The following is a 22,765-nucleotide window of genomic DNA, read 5'->3' on the forward strand; positions in this document are numbered from 1 at the left end:
CCAGGCCACAGACATGTAAAGACCCTCCACCTGTTCTCAGACACCCAGACATAAGGAGTCCCTTTGTGGTTGTTTCTATCTTAAGTTGTTTCTTTGTAGTTGCATGTGGTCATTTTCCTTGTATTTTGTGCCTTTGGGGTCTTTTAGCATCTATTTTTGTGTTTGTAGATTTGTGTCTCTGTAGTAATTCTGTGTTCCAGTCTCTCCCTGATCCCTTTGGCCCCTGAACCCCGGGAGGGTCCAGTCCGTTACCCAGGATGGAATCAGCTTCCTGGTCGTGAGTCGAACATTAACTGGACTGGGTCTGATGCGGAGCTTCGCAGGTTCAGGTTTGGAAAACTTGAAAACTCTCAGGACTCGAGGCACAGAAAAATATTTTCCCCTCTTTTCAAATGTGTTAAAATGTTTTTGGATGACATTTCATGAAAAAAAAAATAGTCTGTATCCCGCTTGTCAACTGTGACATCACTCGAGGCAGTTCACGAGGCGTCTTGCGGTTCTTATTCCACGGGTTTATGCAGCAACTTCCTACGAATCTGTAAACACACTTTAATGTGTCAAATCTGTTTCCCTTCAAATGATCAAGTGATTTTTATTTTTTTTCATCTTGACGGTGAGAGAACATGTTTTTTAAGGCATATTTTTATCTTCTTATGTATGACATGTTAACAAGATCTTTTGTAAAAATTAGTTTGGATCCCTAATAGCTCTTTATTTTTTAAATAGGAATATGAAGAATTACGCAGAGAGAGAGACGCAGCTGTCCAGACACATCATCAATCTACAAAATTCTTTATAGATTTCAGTCAACAAAATGTTCTTTATTTATTCCTGTTAGTTCAGACAAACTAGCCCCACCCTGCAGCCGCAGAAGAACCAATACAGTAACTTTTTGTTCCTTCTTGTTATAAGATTCTCAAATATGAAAATACACACTGGCATCACAGTCTTAAGCTTTCACGCACGCACGCACACACAAGCTCACACACACACACAGACTTCGCACTCACAGTCGAGAGTAACTGACCTCGAGAAATACAAGTTAAACTGAAGAAAAACAACGACATGAAGGCGTCTCTTCTGTTGAAAGAGAAAAACCATCCGCACGCCATTTTCTGTTTTCATTCAAAACTCCCAGAAGAAAATCGACTTCATTCTCAATTCGGTTTTCCTTTTTTATTTTTTTCCAATTTACAAGCAATTAGAAGTGTAACAAAATGAAAACAAAAACAAAAAAATGATCATGGTTCATAATAAAATTAATTAAAAAAATGTACACACCCTCACACACACAGAGACAACCCACCCTGGTTTTTTTTTTTCCAGCGACCGTCCCTCACAAGTCCCCATGTTCGGCTCTGGGGATGTGGACTCGAGAGGTGTCTCCTCCCCCTGTCGTGACCTTACTGCACCCCCTCCTCCTCCTCCAGGGTGGAGTGTGAATGTGTGGTGTGAGGCTAGTGGGAATTCTGGGTTTTTGGGGGGGGTGGGATTACAGAACTCATAGCACCTTTCTGAAGAGAGAGAGAGCAACCCAAAGCAAAGATGGCCGCTCAGCCCCAGATTCCACCTGAAAGCTAATGATTTTGGTCAGCTCAGATTGACACTCGACATGTTCACTTTGTTTTTCAGCGTGAGGTAGCTTTAAACAATCTGGATGGAAGAAAATAAAAGGCAAAATTAATCTCAAATTCTTTTCTTTTTGAGAACTGGGTCTTCCTCTGATGGGCAGTCGAGGGGAACGGGACGCTGAAGCACACATCCCCGAATGTAACCTCACCTTCTAAAAAAAGTGTTGGTGTGCATATAGACACATGTACACACATAATGTGGAAATATATATATATATTTATATATATAAAACCATCTGCTTGTTTATAAACACAGACCTTTACAACAATAGAACCAAGGATTTATTATACACAGTAAAAAGGTGTCTGGGCTCCTGCCTCGTGATGGAACAGGGGCCGGGAGCACCTGGAGTTTTGATTTTACTTACTGAGAATATATAGATATTGTGTTGTTTTTTTTTTTGGTCTACACTGATTTCAAAATGCCGTATTTGTGTGTGTCAGGAGGGAAACGGGCAGCGAGGTGGAGTAGGACTGGGACTGAGGTTTGCGCGGCTGTTCTGTAGTGGAAAAAAGGGGGCTTGTCGTACTTTACAAAGAAAAACCCCCGTCCAGTCCTACCTCAACTCTGCCTGTTTTTTTTTTTTTAGGGTTAGACAATAAATAAGTGACATCAAGTCATGTTTCATGTTCTCCATAACTTGTTCGCTTGGTCCCTCTTCCTCCTGGTTCTGACTCAGAACTCCCGTCGACGGTGGGACGCCATGGGAAACATGACTGGATCTCAGGAAGCGGGGGGGGATTGACAGAATGCTGGTGTGGCGGTGTACAGATATTGCTGGTGCCCTTCAGTGCTGACATCCGAGGGGAGTACGACATGGAGAGCACTTCGTTGAGAGAGGAAAAGGTATCAATTTTCTTTCTTAAAAAAAAAATTCCAGTCTTCATTATTGTGGAAGTGTTGTGTAATGTTTCATGGTTGAGTTTCCTGTTATTCATTTATCTTTTTTGGGGGGGGGGGGGAGCCATTTGTGATACTCCACTTTTACAAGAAGCAGACTGCGCCTAGGTCCACTCCGAACTCCTGGTCCGCTCCTCCGATGTCCATGGGAGCAATGTCCACGATCGGCAGACGGGAGGTCTTCTGTGTTTTGTACTCAAAGACGGTCTTGCCCCACCGGTCTGTGTGTTTCTGTTGGTCAGACAGTGGAGAGGTGTGTCAAACAAAACGCTCATCACGCTACAGTGGTTATTGTTAAGAGATCTTGCTTCTGCTCTCACCTTGCAGCCGTCCTCCAACACGCCGTACGTGAAGCGACTGTTGCCCTCGGCACGGATCTCCACGTCGTTGGAGCCCTGCAGCAGCAGAGCCTTCTTCAGGTTGCCCGCGCTCTGGTCCATGTAGGCAATGCTGTTCTTGCAGTGGTAAGTGAGATTCTGGGACGCCTCAGTGGACAGGAGCCTCAGGAAGGTCAGCTGGACGCTGGCGGCGTTGGCCGCCGGGCCGTCCTGAGCGTAGTCGAACTGCAGAGGCCACGCGACAGAACGGGACGGTTAATATGAGCAGCTTTTTGTGCTGAGGATCATAGACACGATGTACAAAAAGTGCACTCACGTGGAATCCTCCGTTCATGGTCTCGCCGAACCACACGTGTTTGCGGTCCTTGCTCTTGCTGGTCCACCAGTTCTTCTTGGGCACCTTGGCGATGCTTGGGTAGACGCAGGTCTCTCCGCTCTCCATGTTGCAGAAGACCTTGATGGCGTCGGCCGTGCTGCCGATGTTGGGGTCAACCCAGTAGTCGCCTGGAGAGGGAGAGTGGGTTAACGGGGAGCGAAGCTGAGGAACTGAAACACTTTGTCTTTGAGTTCTTAGGAACAACTCCTATCTACCCAAAAGTCAACACATCAGCATGCTGTCTCTTCTATTTCAATCCTTTCTCACCGCTCTTCCACTCGGGGTGGCACAGCTTCAGGTCCCTGCAGGTGCGAGCGGGGTTCTTCTGGGAGCCGTCGGGGCTGCGCAGGGTCTCGATCTGGTTGTTGAGGGACTTGAGCGTGGAGTCCACCTCGACGTCGTGCTGCCTCAGGGAGCTGGAGGCCTCGTCGGCCCTCATGTACCTGAGGGGATCGGTGGACTTCTCCGTCTGACCCAGACCGGCGAAGGCGGACATGTCGATGCCAGGGCCGGGAGGACCAGGAGGACCAGGGGGTCCGGCGTTACCAGGAGGACCCTGAAGGGGGGGGGGGGGGGGTGAAAGAAACATATATCAGAGTGTACAATCAGGCGACAGCACTGAAATAGTTCATTGTACAAGCGTATTTAAAGGCTGTGGATATGTTACGTACAGCAGGACCAGATTCTCCAGAGCGTCCACGAGGTCCAGGGGGTCCAATAGGGCCACCCAGTCCGTTAGATCCGTCTTTACCAGCAGGTCCACCAGGTCCAGGTGGTCCCTACACACACACACACACACACACACACACACACAATGAGTTTTCAATTCAAATAAAAACCTGTGGACATAAATATAAATATTCTGTTCAAAGTAAAACTATATTTTATATTTATTTTTAGTGTGCCACATTTGAATAAAAGCAATTCAAATCCGGCAGCAGCTGTTTCTCTCTATTAGCCCCCATCACCTCCGGACCCTTTTCCTTTGTTATGCATGACGATGATTTGCATGGTGACGTTTCCCTTAATTTTTTTCTTATCACGCACGGTGCTTAGCTAATCTAGAAGAGATATGGAAAGTTCATTTCCGATCTCGGCAGGAGTGGGTTTTTTTTACCCCCAAAAACTCTTTTCCTCGCAGAGAGTAATAATTAGAAAACGCCTCGGCCGTCCGTCTTATCACAGCAGTGGGGTAATTACAGAAGCGTGGCCCCTTCCTGTCCCCATCTCCGTCAGGTGATTGGAGAATTACAACACGACTAACCTGTGGCCCTTCATTACCGTCACATAATCTCAGCTGTTAAAAGCTGCACGACAGGAAGCTTTCTTTCCCTTACCTTGGCACCGCTTGGTCCTGCGGGTCCGGCGGCTCCAGAGTCTCCAGCGGGACCCTGTTCAGACCAGACGGAGGCAGATTAGATGGCGGATGATGAAAAAATGTTGCCGCGGTGATGATAGAACATTTTATTTAAGATTTGGACCACTTACAGGAGGTCCGGGAAGACCCTGCAGACCGGTGAAGCCGCGGTGACCCTTCTGTCCCCTCTCGCCGGTCTCACCAGCCTCTCCCTTGTCTCCACGTGGTCCTTGGGGCCCCTGGAGGAAGAAGTTGTATTAAAATTCGCGCCTGCACCTGTGCAGCACTTTTAATTACTTTAAGTCAGATTCAAATCTAAAAAAAGAAAGAACTTGATGATAAGGTTGCAGGTTGAGAGACTTACAGCCATTCCTCTGGCGCCAGCGGGTCCAGCGGGTCCTGCAGGTCCTTGAGCTCCCTGATGAAAGAAAAAAAAAAAGTGTGTTGGTGGTTCCTTGTGTTAACAGTGAAAATATACTTTCCCAGTCTCCTGTTGTTACTTACACCCTCTCCTCTGTCTCCCTGCTTGCCGAGGGGCCCGACGGGTCCGGGGGCACCGGGGCTACCAGGAGCTCCGGGGGCGCCACCGGGACCGGTGTTACCTCGCTCGCCCTGCAGGAGGGACACAAGGTGGTGAACAACATTTCCTTCAAACTCTGGTTTAAAATGTGTTATTTGTTGGACTAAGTTTCTGATTTGGATTCTCTCACCTTGACTCCAGTGGATCCGTCCCTACCAGGGGGTCCATCTGATCCGGGGGTACCCTGAGATACACACACATGGCATAAGTCGTTACGAAGTCCGCTCATTGTTCCTACAGTCAGACAGGTGGATAGATAACTGATATTGTTGTCAGCAATGTTTAGTCCTGACCTCTCTACCAGTCTCTCCAGAAGGTCCTGTAAGTCCAGGGGGTCCGACGGGTCCGGGAGGTCCGCGGTCGCCAGCGGAACCAGAAGCTCCCTGTTTACCAGGCTCTCCCTAAACACAAAAGAACAATTTTTTTTATGATATGATGGTATGATATTCCAAAAAGATAATTTGATGACGACGGCCCAGAATAACCTTCTGACTTTCAATGGATCTATATTTTGTCAATTCATGAAGAAACAGAATCACCTCGTCATGAAAATAAGAGAAGAAATCCAAGGATAACCAACAAGAACAAGCCTCCAATGTATGATTGGATGAATTGTCTTTGAAACATTTCCAACAGTCTGCACGGAAGCTAAATCTAGAAATCCTGCAGGGATGATGGCACTTACAGAAGGTCCGGGGAGACCAGCGAAACCTCTCTCTCCACGCTGACCGGGCAAACCGACGATACCACGGGATCCGGCAAGACCCATCGGACCTGAAGGCCCGTCAGAACCCTACAGAGTCAGGAGAGGGGAGACGTCAGGTCATGAAACATTCTCCTCTCATGAAGTCAGATCTCTCTTCTCATGGGTTCAAACTCACGGGTGGTCCGTCCTCTCCGGCCTCTCCCTTCTCTCCCTGTTGGCCAGCGGGTCCGCGCAGTCCAGCGTCTCCGTGTCGTCCTGGGGGTCCGGCGTCACCACGGGCGCCCTTGGGTCCGTCTTTACCAGCGGGACCAGCGGGACCAGAAGAGCCGGGGTTGCCCTGCGATGGATGGACAGAGAGATGTTCAGTAAGAAAAACACAAAACTCTTTTCAAACACGTCTCTCTGCTTTGAATTTTATTATTGATGAACTACTCACATTGGGGCCGGGGGATCCGACTCTGCCGGCAGCACCAGGGAAGCCAGTGGAACCCTGTCAAAAAAAACAACAACAACATCAAATCAATAAACATATACAGAACAAAACGCAAATACAAATAACATTTTCACTCTCCCGTAATGTGTGAATATATGAAACAATTTGTCTCAACCAGGGGGAATTCTTATCAGTATTGATGAACACGGGGCCAAGATGGATGAACAGTTGTCGTGGAGATGCAGGCGTATATATTTTTTCAACATGTTTGGAGTATTTCTTACAGTCACACAAGAGTAAAACTGATTCATAAATCTGTCTCTTCCCTTTAGTGAGGGCGCTTTTGTTCCATCAAACTAATGTGGCAGATTAACAGATGATACAATTATGATAAACTGTGGCCCGTTTGATTTATGGATGAATGAAAGAGAAAACTCTGAGATCACTTTCCCTTACACTCAGAATATACACGAGCCTCATATTTGTATTATTATTTACAGCAGATCAGTTTTTTTACATCATGTAAAGCTTGAAAATGTGCTCGTCACTGTTTCATGTTTTTTTCCCGAATACTGATAATGTAAAAGGATAAAAGGAGCTGATTTAATAATTCTCCTCCTATATATTTTATCAAACATATTCAGACTCCTCTCCTGGTTAGAAACTGCTGCTGGTTGACTTCCTTATCAGTTTGATAGTCTATATATATTGAATCCAAATGATTGACCTTTGATTTTGTGTTTTGTTCGTGTCAACGTGTGTGTGTGCACACGGTAGGTTACATGCCTGTGTACTTTTTATACACTTCAATCAGGCTGCAATTAAATATATCAATAGATATCAATAAAGATATTAAAGACATCCTCTATTAATCCATTTTCATCATTAATCAAATAATAACTTTGGCAAATAACATTTCAGAAAATTGGGGAAAATTCCCGTAAAAATGTCCTCAAATCCAAGTTTGAGTCTTAAAAATTAGACTGGAACTGTGGAATCAGTCAATGTTTCATATTTTTACTCAAATGTATTTTGCTAAAATTCATTTTCTTATCAAATAACTGTTTCAGCACTTCCAAACTGTCTCATGAGAAGTTTGTGTTTAGTCTGTATCTTCATACAGCTCATATATTGTGGGATGTTTTATGTGTTAAAGTATAAACGTGATTCACGTACAGGAGCTCCCTGAGCACCACGAGCTCCTTTAGGTCCAGACACACCAGTGGGTCCCTGAAAAAGATGAAGAATAATAAATTCATCTGCACATTTCACAAACACTGTAAACTCTCTTATAAAAGGTGTTTCCATCGCCTTTTTTTTTTTTTCATTCGATCCATAGACGTGACCTCATGTTTCAAGGTCAGATACCCACCACGGGTCCAGGAGCTCCGGATGGTCCCTGAGGTCCAGGAGAACCGCCCTCTCCCTTCTGTCCAGACTCGCCCAGCTCTCCCTTGGCTCCAGGCTGACCGTCAGCGCCCTGGATGTTTTTAAACAGACCGGTAATATTGTCAGAATTCAAAAGTAAAAGATTTTTACCTTAAGTTCATTTAAACAAAATATTGACTATCACTTACAGGAGGTCCAGCGAAACCGGCAGGTCCAGGAGGCCCGAGCTCACCACGGTCGCCCTGCAGGAGGACAGAAAGTTGGTGAGGGAACATTTGGAATATCAATAACGATGCAGTTTGAATTATAATTATGTAATTTATTAGTTCAATTATATTGTTTTTCCTAAGAAATATCTTGTCAAACACAATATTTATTGTTATTTTTTTTCATTATCTCAGGAACAACAGTAGAGATACTTACAGGAGCTCCGCGAGCACCCGCTGCACCGTTAGGTCCACTGGGTCCAGTCTCACCCTGGGTTAGAGAGAAACAGCCGGTCAGAACCACAAATCAACAAACTGAAAAAAATATTCATTCAAACTCAGCTGATAGTAGCTATTTCAATTTTTGACATCATCGTACCTTGGCACCGTTGGGTCCAGATGGGCCAGGAGGACCGATGGGACCACTCAAACCCTGAGGACAGAAGGAGGCATCGACGTAGAAGTTAAAGTCTGGGTTGAGATCAGATGTCACTCTCTTTTTGTTTGATCAGTTCTTTTTGGACTTACTCTAGAACCGTCCTTTCCGGGAGCTCCCTCAGGTCCCTTCTGTCCGTTGTCTCCCTGGTGGATGAAGAAGTGAAGGTATGGATGTTATTCATACATGCAACTACAAGGCCTCTCTGCTCGTGACGCCACGATATTAAAATATAAAGTCGATTATATTAACAACTTCCGTCACTTACTCTGTCTCCCTTGGCTCCTGGGATGCCACCAGTTCCCCTCTCTCCAGGCATTCCCTGCAGGCCGGGGGGTCCCTGAGGTCCAGCAGCACCGGATGGTCCAATGGCTCCCTGAGTTACAGGTTCACTTGTCAGTCAATTTCTTTTTAATGTCTTCTAGTTTTCTATAAATTAACTTAACTTTAAGTACTTGGAAAAGCCTTGACACTTCATCATTCATCTAAAATACATCAGCGTTCAGAAAGCGAGATGCAAAGTTGCTGTGATTGTGGTCAACATGACCCATGAGGGAAAACAGTAGACAGAAAGGTCTTTGTTTGATTCTTAATTATATATATATATATATATTATATAAAAAATACCTGTCTTGTCAGGTATGCTTCATTCTGGAGCCACAGGCCAGCTAGCTTTAGCTTAGCATAAAGACTGGAAACAGTAGGAAACGGCTAGCCTGGCTCAAGTCTAAAGGTCAGGGCCTCTAAAGCTCGCTAATAAACATTTCATATCCCATTTATTGAAAAACCAACAAGCTGGTTATAATGGACTGTGTCTTGTGCAGGTGCAGTGTCTCATGGAGTCATCATCATCATAATTTCGTTTTTTTCGTTACTGCAGCTGGCCAAGAAATTCTAATAATACCCAAAGATGCAAAAGAAAATTTTAATGAGAAGACAGAAAGAAAAAAAACTAAGGGAGCTACGTCCACCTTGAAGAGAGAGATGATGATGATCAAGATAAACCACAATAAAAACCAGTCGACTGCATAAAATCTTCAGAGCTGCACCTGCAGAACACTGAAGAGCTGCGGTGGTGCAGCGGAGACTAAATGTGAATCTTAAGTCTTGTATAAGACGGATCCACTGACCTTGGGTCCATCGGTTCCAGGTGTTCCAGGAAGTCCACGGGGTCCCTGGAGACCCTGAGCTCCAGCACCGCCCCTCTCGCCAGGGAATCCACGCTCGCCCTGTTAGGGAAAACAAAAAAGACACTGGCTCAGCAGGAGACACAGGAAGTGGTCACAGACGAGGCTCTGTGATCTGAGGAACAGGAAGTGCTTGTGTGAATGAATTAGCATAATATCTATTTGAAGACTGAAGATGGAAACTCACTCTGGGTCCAACAGCACCAGGAGCTCCGCCCTCTCCAGAAACACCCTGCAGAGAGAAAACAGACGCTGAGTTTAATACCAGTGACTTTACATAAAGACAAACAACTCATTTTCATTGTGAGTCCACGTAAAAACTGTTACTCTTGCATCCTGAATGTTGAGTTTGAAAAGAGATTCTGCAGGTTTTTATTCTTTACTTTACTGCCACAAAAGAAGAAGTTTGAAAAGAACATTAGCTGAGCTATAACGTTGAACTAGTAGAAGATTTGATTCCAGTTTTCAACTTAATGTTTTTGTATGATATCTAAAAGATAAAAAATAGTAGGACTTGTCATCAATGGCTCCTTGTTGGTACGGAGAATATCAGCAGTTATGACTTATGCCACACTGATGCTCAGCTGAATGAGCTGCATTTAACTTTAATATGAACTATACAACATTTTTTCTTTTTCTGTATTTTTGAACCAGAAGCTGGTTTTAATAACTATAATTCTAACCCTAACTGCAAGGTCACTTAACTTACGGATTTCTGATTACTCAGAAACACTAACATACAACAATAGTTGTTATTAAACTGGTTGCAGTTTGTATCCAGCAGGTTTTTCTATGAAGATGCATCAAATCAAGAATGTGGAGTAAAAGCTCACCTGGTCTCCAGGTTTTCCAGCCTCACCCGGGGCACCAGACGGTCCAGGCAGACCCTATCCAACAAATCAAAGGGATTACTCATATGATATCAGATATCAAGATGTTATTGATGTTTTCTTTTCACTTTGTATGTTTTTTAGTTTTCCCACGATAAGAAAAGAAACTCACCTGGAAGCCAGAAGGTCCAGGCTGACCTTGCTCTCCTCTCTCTCCCGCGGGTCCCTGTGTGACAGACACAGATGATCAGCTCAGCGGCAAAAGACGAGTGACTTTCCTCAGTGAACCTGACACATCTCACAACATAGTAAGAGACTGAAACAACTTACAGCAGGGCCAGAAGGTCCAGACGGACCGGTCTCACCATCTTTTCCAGACAGACCCTGTTCAGAGAGAAGAAGTTAAACTGTGTCAGAAGTCATATGACGACAGGAAGTGATGGAAGCTGGAGTATTGATGGAAAAAAATGTTCTTACTCTCAGTCCAGGACGACCAACAAGACCCTTCTCTCCTGATTTTCCAGGTTCACCCTGTTGAAGAAGAATCACATTAAAATGGCTGTATCTCTCTGAGTGGATTTATGAGTGCGTATTACCAGATTTCTTTATGCTTTATGAACATTTCATTTTCATCCTTTACACACGTACATTTGCTCCCTTTGGTCCAGGGAATCCCATCACTCCGGGTTGTCCGCGAGCTCCCTGTGGACCAGGTGGGCCGGGGCGACCGTCCTCACCGGAGGCTCCCTGTCAGAGACACCAGGGACAAATCAGCACTGAAAAAGTTGAAACTGGTGAGTGCTGGTCGTGACTTTACTTCTTCTCAGGCTGCAGCTTGTATGTGCAGTGTTATTGAATATTAGTTATTAAGACTTTTTCCCCTGTTTCTGCTTCTGTGAGGACGTAAACAATTCAAGTTTTTATCATAATGCAGATCACTGATTTTGTTTTGTCAGCTCTCTAATCTTTTCTAATCATGAAGGAATATTTGTAAACCACATCCTCAGAGACATACATGAATATGTAATATGCAAAGTTTGGCGAAAGCTTGCTGTATCAAATTTAGCAAACTTCTTACCGTGTGAATTTTGCCTGATGAAGGGTCAGAGGACGTAAAACGTCGTCTTACCAACGAGAGATCAAGTGATGGACAGTGGACAAGGACTGATCAATTTTTTTAGTTTTGATCCTATGACAGTGTTTCATAGAGAGACTTTTTTCTTTGCTGGAATTTTAAAAAATCTCCTGTTTTATATCCTAATTTTAATGAGCCCTGGCTGAAAGTTACACCTGAGGATTTTAAGCATTGTACTCACAGAGGCTCCGACTTTGCCTTGAGGACCAGCATCTCCGGGACGACCAGTGAGACCCTGTGAGAGGCACAGACATTGTCAACACAGCACCACAAGTGTGAAAGTCCACAGTAGTACACAATATCATATTAAGTCACAAATATAAAAATGGCCACAGTAAAGGACTCACTCTGGCTCCGGGGAGGCCGGACTCTCCTGTGCGTCCGGGGTCTCCGGTCGAACCTTTAGGCCCAGCGGCTCCAGGAACACCACGGTCACCGGGGGCACCCTGAAGAAGGTGAGACAGAAAGGCCAACCTTTTAATATCAATGTGAAAGAAATATGGCTGGTTCACGATCACAGCAGCGAGCTCCATGCTCAGAGCCCAGATTGAGCCTGGACCCACCTTAGCACCAGCAAGACCATCCTGACCAGGGAAACCACGGTTACCAGGAGCTCCCTGAAAAAAGAAATCACAGACAGAAAGACATATGAATTAGATGAGTCATAATTTCAATTTAAAAAAATAAATATTTCCATGTTAAATCCTGAAGACCTACTCTCTCTCCCGGAGGTCCGAGTGGTCCAGCAGTTCCGGGCTCTCCTCTGGCGCCTCTCTTTCCTTCCTCTCCAGCTGGGCCTGGGGGACCTAGAGGACCAGCGGGGCCCTGGACAAAATTACGAGATCTCAGTTAATCTGTTCTGCAGTGTAATTCTAGATAGATGTTTGGTTCTGGTGTATTATTGTCAGGAAAATGCGCAACTCACAAGTTCTCCCTTGGGTCCAGCTTCACCTTTGAATCCAGGAAGACCAGGGTCGCCCTAGGGAGAAAGGAAAACCAATAATCAATAATAATAATAACAAGGCAAACAAATCTCGAGGTTTCACTTTCAGTTTTGGATTATTTCACGAGAGACTCACAGACTGTCCCTTTGGCCCCAGAGGTCCTGTCGCTCCCTGTGGTCCGGGTGGGCCACGGGGGCCGGGGAATCCGGGAGCGCCGGCAATACCTGAAGCACCCTGCATGGCAGAAGCAAGAAAAATATTAAATATTAATAATCTAAATAAGATAATGGAGGGATTTTTTAACCAGTGAACACAGAGAGGTGACTTACAGCAGATCCCTTAGCTCCAGGAATACCGTCAGTTCCGGGGTTACCCTGAAAAATAACGAAGAGTAAATTCATGAATCGGCTATGAATTGAAACGTAACAAAGACAGAGTGTGTTTGTGTGTGTGTGAGTGGAAATTAATTAAATCTGAATGGATCGGGACGAGGAACGAACCGATGCTCCGGAGGGTCCGGGAGATCCGGGGGTACCGGCCTCTCCGCGTGGTCCCTGTGCTCCCTCGGCTCCGCGGGAACCAGTGGGTCCAGCTTCTCCCTGAGACGACGCAACAAAACCTACCATTAACTTTTGCATTTCACCGACCTGTGAATATGACATCTGATCGTCGTCCTATAACTACTTCCATAATCTAAATTATTCACTTTCATTCTAAGGAAGTCCACTGAATATGAGAAGACCCTGAGTGCATCATTTTCATCATTGCCAAGAAAAATATAGAGTCGTTTATAACTGAAGTTAAATCAGTTCATGAAAAACTACAAGAACCTTCATGTAAATGTGATATTTCCAATAATCTATTGAAGCGATCAAATGTCTGAAAGTTCTACAGGAAGAAGTGTTGGAAGTTCTGCAGATGTTTTCTGAAGATTGTCTGTCGGGTTTTTCACGCTTCTGTTTTTCAGAACGTGACGTCTCCTGTGTGGTCTTGTGATGATGATGATGTCGTACGAACCTTGGATCCTGGGGATCCTGGGAAACCGGGGGCTCCGGAAGGTCCGACAGGCCCCTGAAGACGGACAGAGAGAAGATCTCCAGGTTAGTGTTCATATCTTATTATGAAAGGTAATAAAATATTCTTTTAGAAAAAAACAAAGTGGACGTGATGGATGCACTAGTGGTACGTACAGGTGGACCAGCGGGACCGGGCAAGCCATCGTTTCCACGAGCTCCCTGAAGAAGATGGAAGATGGTCAGTGTGTGCATCATCATTAAGACTCAAAGGATTCAGAAATATGAGTCAAAACACATTTCATATATATATTCATATGTATTTCTGCTCAGCGGATCAAGGCAGATATGAGACGATCACTCACTGCAGATCCAGCGGCTCCAGGACGTCCTCTCTCACCGGGCAGACCACGGGGTCCCTATGACACAAGGAACAACCGATTCATTTAAATACATATCCAATCATTTCCTTTAATCTCACAATCACAGAAGAATCTGAACCTTCAGGAGCATCACAGCTAATTAAATCTGAACTCACCATCGGTCCGGGGGCACCGTTCTCACCAGAGGCACCAGACTCTCCCTGGTGGGAGCAGACATCAGAATAATTAGAGCAAGTAAAGTGGAAACAATACAGTATTTTAAAATGAATATCATCACTAAAGATAAATGTGGTGATGCTACCTTGGCTCCCGCGGCACCGTTCTCTCCCTTGGCTCCGTCCAGACCGGGGTGACCCTGCAGAGAGACACATGAAGACCATCAGGACTCACAGGTTCATCCATCAGTGTCCTCACATTGTAACGAACGAGAGGCTGCAGCTCTGAGACAAATCGAGCGGCTACTTATCCTGAAAGGTGACAAGTTGAATCACTCACTCTGTGTCCTTTAATTCCAGGAAGTCCAGGAGTTCCAGGGAATCCACGAGCTCCCTGGAATGTAAAGAAAGAATCTGTCATTTTCTTTACTCAACATTTGGTGTATGGATATGAGATTATTTTTGCATTTAAGTATGACACGATCACTTATTGATTGATTGTTGTTCGCTCACCTGAGGCCCGGCAGGTCCTCGCTCTCCAGCTTTGCCGGGTTTTCCAGCCTCACCCTGAAAAAAAACAAAAACCGTGGAAAGATTATTTTGAGAGAAATTTGTAGCCTGTGTTTTGTGCAGTCCATCATTTTCATCATTGTTGTTAGGACGTAGACGGCGCCCCCTGGTGGCACGTATAGTTCATAGTGTCAAGCCTGTGTGGGAGAATATAATCTAAAATAATAGAAAATGAAATAATAATAATAATAGAAAGGAAGGTGAATTGTTAGTTGGAAAAAAAAACGAGCACAAGGAAGAAAAAAAAACCACTGCAGCAGTTTTACTCTTTGTTTTTTCTTTGACCTTTGACCTTTGTTTGGAGCAGGTTTCTATATTTGAATGTACTGTGACGCCTGGACACTTACATCACTTCCTGGTTTTCCGGAAGGTCCGGATGGTCCACGAGGTCCCATTGGTCCCTGATGAAAAACAAAGTGAGTTTAGTGACATAGTTGATCCACGTAAAGATAAACGAGAGAGCAAACTCAGGTCTGTCAGAAGCATTAACAGTGATGAGCATAAATTATGCCTTTTGATATTAATTATAATGAGCGAAAGATGTACAGCAATCAACACTTACTGCTGTACCGGGCTCTCCGGTCTCACCGGGGCCTCCCTGGAAACCCTGTGGCCCCTGGAAACACAAACAACAATAGCAAAGTGTCAGGAACTCATTCACTCGTCCTAACTATTCTTGTTTCTGTGTGTGTGTTTGATTATAGTGATCGGTCACGTCATGACGTAGAGCTGTAATGTACTTACAGGAGCTCCGGACGGTCCTGGGGGGCCACGGGGGCCCATGGGACCCTGTAGGTGAAACACAGGACACTCAGAATCCACAAACAGTGTGAGAAATTGTTCAAAGATATTGAGAGCGATGTGAAATGTAAACTGAACTCTGTTCCGGTCTCAGAAGACTTTTTTCTCGAATTTTAAGTTGCTACACACAGAATCTTCTAAACATAATAGATTTTATAGTTCTCATAGCTGATATGATATTCTCATGTGGTTCACACCCAAATATGCCACTTAGAAGAAGAGTAAAAAAAAAAAAGATGTCAGCGTCAAAATCTCTCTGTCGCACTGAAGCTGTGTCGCCACCAGGTGGCAGCACCGCATCGATCTCATTGAACATTATGTATTTTCATCCACAGTGCTCTGAACGTCAGCGGTGATCATGTTCTGATGTTTGTGACAGACTTGTACCACGCACCATCGGTCCTTGCATCACGCCCATCTGAGCGCCTCCGGCCTTCTCGTCGAATCCTCCGGCCATCTGAGCAGCAAAGTTCTGTGAGAGCACGAAAACACACACAGATACTGTGAGACTCTGTCAAAAACATAAACTGAATCTCTGATTTAAATGGAGGAGGCTCAGTGTCTGTGAAAGAGGACGCACAAGGAAAATGAATCCTCGTTTTCACCCTTCAGGAACTGACTTTGTGTGATTCTTCTTTGATAATAAACATGAAACACTTGTTCTGACTCCTTTTGAGCAGTTTCCTCCATCCTGTACTTTGTGAATACAACCATAAATTGATTTTAGTAAAGAAAACGATACTCATAATGATCATTATATCATTCATTTGCTGTCCCTTCAGCTCTATGTGTTTATTTCTCTGTCTCTGTCTGATAAATGTGTTACACGTGGTGTTGGAACCTAAAAAGAAATGTCAAATGTCGTTTATGTCGTTGCGACAGGGAAAACCAACCCCTCCAAGTCCCGGTGGTCCAGGTGGTCCGGCTGCGCCAGGGTTTCCGGGGATGCCGGGCTCGCCGTCACGTCCTCGAGGTCCAGCATTTCCCTAGGGAAAAAGAGACACGGTCGTTTCTTTTGTCCCCCAAGTCACGTGTGTCGCCAGACGGGATTAAAAAGCAGCTTCCAGGTCAGAAATCATCCGTTGTGCTTGTGTTTGTTCTACATGTGAGTCTGGATCAGATCTAGAGGTTCCCACACTGTCATCTTTTTAAAAACAACTCACTTTGCCAGTTCAATTATTATAATTATCGTCAGGTCTGCTGTTGCTTGACCCGATATTCTGGTGGTCGTTTTGTAACCAAGTGTCGAAGTCACATTGAGACATTAATCTGGGGGAATTCCTTCTGAGAAGTTCAGTGGAGGGTGTTATTATTATTATTATCATTATTATTTTTCTTACCTTGTCACCCTTAGCGCCAGCTTCTCCACGTGGTCCCTGTTCACCTGAGGGGCCCTGCGGAAAAAACCAAAGAGAATTGTCTCAGTAAAAGATTCACACGCTTCCTAAAGCAAGAAGCGTATTATTGTGCACCAATATTACCATCCCATCAAGCGTTGAGGTGAAGAACAAAATATACAAATATGAAACATATGGTCAAATAAGTCTAGTATTCACCATGGGGCCGGGTGGTCCTTTTGGTCCTACAACCTGCACAATCATAAAAACAAAAAGAAAGCTCACGTCAGGTGTCTGCGACTGTTGTCACGAATCAATCTTTTTATTACACTGACGATCTTTAACGCTTCGTCCGCTCGCATTCCGTGTCCGAGCAGCTCAAACATTCCAGCTCTGTGGCAGGTGAACATCGGGCCACGAGGTGATGATGTGGATCTCGTTTGACGGAACACGTTGCGATGATGAAGACATCACCTCCTCTTAACCTCTCGCTGCCACCGGCTTTGTTTTTTGCCCGACGTGTGCAGCTGTGTGGCACAGTTGCCGAGAGGATCTAAGCCGATTTCGATCGGGTTCGTTATGTCGCAGGAATGTGAGAGAGAGAGAGACTTTGTCTTGGTTCAACAGGAAGTTTCTCGCTCGCCAGAAAATCGCCCACTCGAGCGATCAAACGTTTCTTTAGACGGTTTAAAACTCGACAGAGTGGGAACTGAAAAATATATATATATCAAAGAAATCTGTTCAGGGTTTCTAAATAACTCTTAATTCAACAAAGCATAAGCTTTTGTTGTGGACACGAATGTGCACCAGTTGTTTGACAAAATTCTGAATTGATTCCAAATAATAGGTGAAAAAAACAGTTTTCTTATAAGAGTTAATTCCCAGACCAATTATTAATTTTGAAGGAAGTCTTATGTTCAGCAATGGAATATCAACTATTGACAAATTAACTTCACGGTGCAGAGGATTCATACTTACATCTGCGATGTCTCCTGGTTCACCTTTCTGGCCCTGAGCCATTCAAAAAAAAAGAACAATGACGTCAGTTTCCTGAAACACTTATATACACAATTATATATATGTTTATATTAATTTGTGTAGTGTGCTCTCACCTTCGCACCAAGCGTCTCTGATGTGGCAGGTGACAGATGAGGTGGAGAAGAAAAGAACAACAACATTAAAAGTGAAAAAAACTTCAGACACTCTCAGCTGATTAGATTCTTAAGAACCTGCAGATGAATAATATTGATTGATGCACTGATCGCATACTCTTCACCGAACCCAGAGAACCCGTCCAGATTACATTAATGATGAGAGATTAGGCAGAAGCAGGAGATGAGGATGTTTAGTTCTTAAGCTTGGCTTGTTGACTTAAGCAGCAGTAATATGTTTTATTCTTTCTTTTTATTATAAAAGATTGTTTAGGTCAAATTTGATAGAATTCTTTTAATGTCCAAACTATCTTTCGAGCAAAAACAATGAGATTTTTTATGTAATTACTCTTTTTTAAGGCCTTTAACCTTCGACTGTGATATAATCGATATATCAAGACCGTAAAAGTTTGGGGAAACTTAAATCACATCCATCCTTTGAGAGATAAATCACAAATCGCGTGGCTCAGTACACCAACGAAGGTTTCATCTTTAGTGGCCAGTTAAAATAAGCGGCGGCTCCTCGGCCGGTTGAGGTGAGAACCAGTCGTCACATCATCAGGATCCAACGATAGAATCCTGATGATAATGATGCTGCTGATCTGGTCTCCATGGCAACCGAGGACGCAGAGGTTCACTTTGGAAGAGGGAACAGCAGGTGTCGTTCATACAAATGCCCAAATCATAAAAAACTAAAAACATATATATATATATATATATATATATATATATATATTTTTTTTTTTATAGTATCCAAATCTATGAGAAGGGGCAGGATGTTTTGGACCCTGTCTCGGTTCCCCCTTTCAAAAGGGTCGGGCCAGGCGGAAAGGATAAATGCAAAGATATAGAGAGTAATTTATTTATGGGTTATGTGAATAAATAAATTACAACCAATGGGGGCAGTGGCGTCGGCGGGGCAGACGGGACAGCACTCTCCAGGCGGGATGATAGGGTTGGCGCACTCTTTCATCTCCTCGCAGATGATCTCATCGCACAGCACCGCTCCGCTGTCGCACACGCAGATGCGACACGGCTCGGGCTTCCACACATCCTTATCATTGTACCGCTGGCCGTCCTGGACGCAGCCGCCTGCCTCCTCTGCGGTGGGCCAGCAGGGGGGGCGGGCGGAGCAGAGAGGGGGGGCAGAGGATGGAGAATGGATGGACAGAGCAAAGGTTCGGGTTCAAAACAGAGTTAGACAGGAAAAAGATAGATTGGAGTTCATCAGGTGTTGTGGGTTGGATGTAAAAGGATGTAAGGGGGTCAAAGGGGCGGGGCCACAAAGAAGGAGGAAGTAATGGCAGCGTGAGGGGGGGGGTTAATGAGTGAAGGAGGAGGGACGCACAAGGAAGACGGAGAGAGATCAAAGTTATCCGGTGTCAAACAAACGCTCTGAACAAAAAGTTATATATAAAGAGTGACATTTAAAAAAAGAAAGAAAGTATAATACAGAAATCAAACATGTGAACGTGTGACTGCGTGAGTGGTGGAGATGAACAGGTGCCAGATAGGAAAGGTTTTGAAAATATAATTCACGTTGGAGGCAAGAAATATGAGTTCCTCAACAAAGAGGCACAGTCAACAGTCCGGTCGAGGTATTTCTTCACGTTGCTGCCTGAGTCTATATATTTAACCTGCGGCCTCGCTCGTATGAATGAACCCCTCTTACAGGGGAAACTGTGCCCAATTGACGAGCTGCTGCCCTAAGTAAACAGGCGGGGGGGGGGGGGTCTTCTACATTTCTCCAGCTGTGTCCCAGAGTCGTGTGCAAGCGCCAGTGCAAACACTTAAGAATGGCTGATTTGTTTTAATGTGCACAGCTCCGGGCGGCTGTTTGTCTTTGACGTGTCCTGGTTGGAAGCGGTACTTGGCACAGACGTGTGACATAAATGAGTTTGACCTCCTGCGGCCGAAGTGTCCACCAGTTGTTTCTTGTTCGTTGAAAGAATGGTAAAGAGCTAATAAAAGCCCGGGGGGGGGCGGGGGGAATGATGGATTCTGCCGAGCAGTGGAGTTTGAATCTCAGCTATAAATACAAGCCGAGGTCAATCATCTGTCGACTCCCGCTGTGACCCTCTGTGCCGCTCTCTTCCTGCGACCCTTCGAGCCTGCGAGTCTGGGGTCAAACAGTGTCTGACCCCCCCCCCCCCCCCTGTCACTTCACACCGCGGAGACCCCTGAATCTGCTCCGGGGCCAAAAACCCTGCGGATCAGGTTTATTTTGACGTGGCTTAAAAAAATAAACCCACCTAACTCACTCTAGACCTCATCATCCTACAACCTAAAGTCCAAAATACACGTTTCTTGCTAGACAACGTCCAAAATCTTCTTTGAGGCAGATCTGCTTCTGAAATACATCACTTTTACGCGGCAGCGGAGGCTGAGCCGCCGGACGCAGGTGAGGACACACGGACACTTGTCGACCTGGTCCTCCATCCCACTCAGATAAGCCTTGACAGCCTCACCTGTCCCACAGATTAAAATACACACTCACTTATCTGGAAAGACCCTTGAACACCTGATGGAACGGTGCAGAACAAATATGAACCTCCACATCACTGACATGGAAATGGCATTACATCTATCTAAACCCCAGCCCCAGCCTAAGAGGGTTGTGCTCCTCCTGCTCTTCCTCTGACACTTTATCCTCCACTATTCTCCTGGAACCTCAGGTGAAGAAGATTGCGAGGCAAGCAAAACGTCACCAAGAGAAACATTTCAAGTGAGAAGATGGAGGGAAAAACGTTGCAACTTACGGTCGTCCTCTTCCTGACATCTGACCACGGATAGTAAAACAACCTGGGATGCTACGAGTAGCAGAACAGTCCTTGAGTCCACGAAGCCGAACATGTCTAAACTTCAGACATGCACCAGCTCGGGTGAGAAGTGAAGGGAGCGCAGGAGCAGGAGACCGAGGGGGGGCTCTCTCTCAGACAGCGGCCGAGTCGAGTGTGTGTTTTCTTCCCGGAGACTTATGGCACCGTGCAGTCGAAAAGCCTTTCAAAAATCGAAGTGGAATCCAAAACGCGGGGCCCCAGCTGGCACTCTGCACCCACGGCGTCAGGGCAAGCACCGCGGTTTTATGTCCACTGTGCCTTGTATGGATCTTCGTATATTCCAAAATGCCAGTCCTTCCCCCAGACCCCCTGTAAGGCTGAAACCTGAGTCCTGTCTCCCTCCCCTCAAATCCTGCAGCATCAAACCTCCCAGGGATTATTTTTTCTAACTCCCTCCCTCATCCCTCCTCCCTCCTCCCTTCCCTCCCTCCTCCCTTGACCTGCTTGGCCCGGCTGGTCAAGAGATGCACCTTCACTCTCACAGTGAAAAACGGGAGCTGCATGCAGCAGAGCAAAGGTCAAAGGCCGAGATGTGACCAGGTCAAGTCGGTCAGTGGATGAGGAAAAAATATCCCAACGATGAATGAACACAAAAAAATGGTGGAAGAACTTTAAAACGAACCTTGTTGACGTTTCAAGGCCGATCTGAATAATTCCATCGCCCTGGATGTAATTTAATAGAAGTATAAACTGAGAACATAGTCCTATTGTGAACATATTTAAATACACACTTGTAGTTTATGGTGCAAATATTTATGATGAAATTATGTTTGAGAGTCTGAACATCTGGAAACTGGCTACAGACCAACTACAGTTTTGTCTTCATCAAATCAAGTAAAACTGATTTGTAGGTCATCAGTCGTAAGTCACGCTGCTCTGAAATATTGCTGGAACTAGAGTTAGAATTAGTTAGACTTGGAATCACTTCCGAGTTCTGTGAACTGACTCAGTGAAGTCAAGAGAGAAAGTGTTTCTTCGTACGAGAGGATGAACTCATCGGGGAGGAGACAGAATAAATGTGTCCAGATGAATGAAAAACCACAGTTAAACTCAACACTGGGTCAGCAGAGTTGTTTGTTTGTTTGTTTGTTTGTTTGGATCTAGTCTCCACATTATGGATTATGAAAAACATCTGTAGAGTGCTGAGTTGACCAATCAGCGGTCGGGTCCCTTTCACGTTGCGGTCAAACTTTCTTTTCGGACAAAGACCGTCGACAAGTGGTTGTGAGCACAATTGTACTTGCATCTGGTGGTGAAACGTTTGCGTGTGATCGTGATCGCGTCCGTCTCCGGCAGATAGAAGCAGTTTGAGGGAGATTGAAAAGGGTCTTTGTCGTGAGGGGAGGCACAGTAAATTCCAGGGGTCACGACCTTCCAGACTGCCCCCCCCCCCCCCTTCATTCCACATACAGGAAAGAAAGATTGTGAAGCCGCCATCTTGGCTCTCGTCTGCCAGGTCTGTGTGAGCTGGAATGACGTTAAAAGAACCTCAGATTGGTTTTATCGGTTTTAATTTGTTTTGCCGTCCTAGATGCGACTAGATGTAGTCTGATCATCATCATCATCATCCTCATCATCATCATCATCATCACACCTTGAGGAACGTCACGGCGGCTCATCAGGGTAATTGAGATCCCGGTGGAGCAGCGCGCGATGACGCCCCGACGAGTCCGGCAGCAGAAAACATTTGAAGAATTTAAACGGCCTCGTTCCCAGCTGAACCAATAATCAGTGTTCCTTCCTGCGCTGGGCCGCTCGGCGCTAACACGGTGCAGTGTGCTTGCGCTCCGGGTCGAGTCATTGTCGCCGTCTCACATAAAGAGAGAAGAAGACAGGGGGGCACTTAACTTCCAGGGCGACAGATTTAGTGTTCAGCACTAAATGAACGCATCGGGGAACATTTCAAGTCAAAAGATGAGGCGACAAACGTCAGCTGATTGCGCCGTGTCGGCCGTAACAGACGCAGATGTGTGGAAGTACAATGTGCAGCTCCACACATCCTCTTTCTGCGCTGCCCCCGACTGTAAACCGGCCTCCAGCCGTCTCTCCCTGCACACACACACACA

General features: G+C 45.3%; 2 protein-coding genes and 1 long non-coding RNA gene across 11 annotated transcripts in view; 2 read left to right on the forward strand and 1 right to left on the reverse strand.

Moving 5' to 3' along the window:
• Positions 1–1,238: 1,238 nt before the first annotated feature.
• col2a1a (collagen, type II, alpha 1a) lies at positions 1,239–20,961 on the reverse strand. 2 transcript variants are annotated; one of them, XM_047330955.1, is made up of 54 exons: positions 20,619–20,961; positions 18,754–18,960; positions 17,821–17,837; positions 17,687–17,719; positions 16,928–16,960; positions 16,712–16,765; positions 16,265–16,357; positions 15,766–15,843; positions 15,315–15,359; positions 15,133–15,186; positions 14,918–14,971; positions 14,514–14,567; positions 14,341–14,394; positions 14,147–14,200; positions 14,001–14,045; positions 13,828–13,881; positions 13,640–13,684; positions 13,467–13,520; positions 12,950–13,048; positions 12,779–12,823; positions 12,585–12,683; positions 12,431–12,484; positions 12,223–12,330; positions 12,069–12,122; positions 11,853–11,951; positions 11,687–11,740; positions 11,019–11,117; positions 10,848–10,901; positions 10,701–10,754; positions 10,543–10,596; positions 10,374–10,427; positions 9,728–9,772; positions 9,484–9,582; positions 8,622–8,729; positions 8,446–8,499; positions 8,297–8,350; positions 8,135–8,188; positions 7,900–7,953; positions 7,695–7,802; positions 7,499–7,552; positions 6,326–6,379; positions 6,065–6,226; positions 5,869–5,976; positions 5,477–5,584; positions 5,314–5,367; positions 5,108–5,215; positions 4,968–5,021; positions 4,735–4,842; positions 4,584–4,637; positions 3,918–4,025; positions 3,514–3,802; positions 3,187–3,374; positions 2,853–3,095; positions 1,239–2,763 (listed from the first exon to the last, which is right to left on the reverse strand). In XM_047330955.1, the coding sequence occupies exons 1-54, from the start codon at positions 20,710–20,712 to the stop codon at positions 2,617–2,619; spliced, it is 4,464 nt and encodes a 1,487-aa protein (XP_047186911.1). In that variant the 5' UTR covers positions 20,713–20,961; the 3' UTR covers positions 1,239–2,616. The 2 variants fall into 2 exon arrangements, with proteins under 2 accessions (XP_047186911.1, XP_047186912.1); XM_047330956.1 differs by lacking the exon at positions 18,754–18,960 and having other exon boundaries at positions 20,619–20,960.
• Positions 8,658–10,956, forward strand: LOC118316735. Its single transcript, XR_004795253.2, has 4 exons — positions 8,658–8,748; positions 9,234–9,843; positions 10,515–10,678; positions 10,895–10,956. It is a non-coding gene; the product is annotated as an uncharacterized LOC118316735 (long non-coding RNA).
• Positions 11,038–22,765, forward strand: part of LOC118316731 (glutaminase kidney isoform, mitochondrial) — a 31,784-nt gene continuing 20,056 nt past the window's right edge. For 2 of the 8 annotated variants that reach the window (XM_047330957.1, XM_035644843.2), the window contains exons 1-7: positions 11,038–11,164; positions 13,417–13,549; positions 13,642–13,703; positions 13,796–14,986; positions 15,275–15,361; positions 15,707–15,845; positions 16,254–16,438. The gene's annotated coding sequence lies outside the window, so the exon portion shown is untranslated. Of the gene's footprint in view, positions 11,165–13,416; positions 13,550–13,641; positions 13,704–13,795; positions 14,987–15,274; positions 15,400–15,706; positions 15,875–16,253; positions 16,439–22,765 lie in introns of those variants that run through there. The other 6 variants (XM_035644842.2, XM_035644845.2, XM_035644844.2 and 3 more) reach the window with 6 other exon arrangements.

This window comes from Scophthalmus maximus, chromosome 3 (assembly GCF_022379125.1).
Source record: "Scophthalmus maximus strain ysfricsl-2021 chromosome 3, ASM2237912v1, whole genome shotgun sequence".
NCBI classification, from domain to species: Eukaryota; Metazoa; Chordata; class Actinopteri; order Pleuronectiformes; family Scophthalmidae; genus Scophthalmus; species Scophthalmus maximus.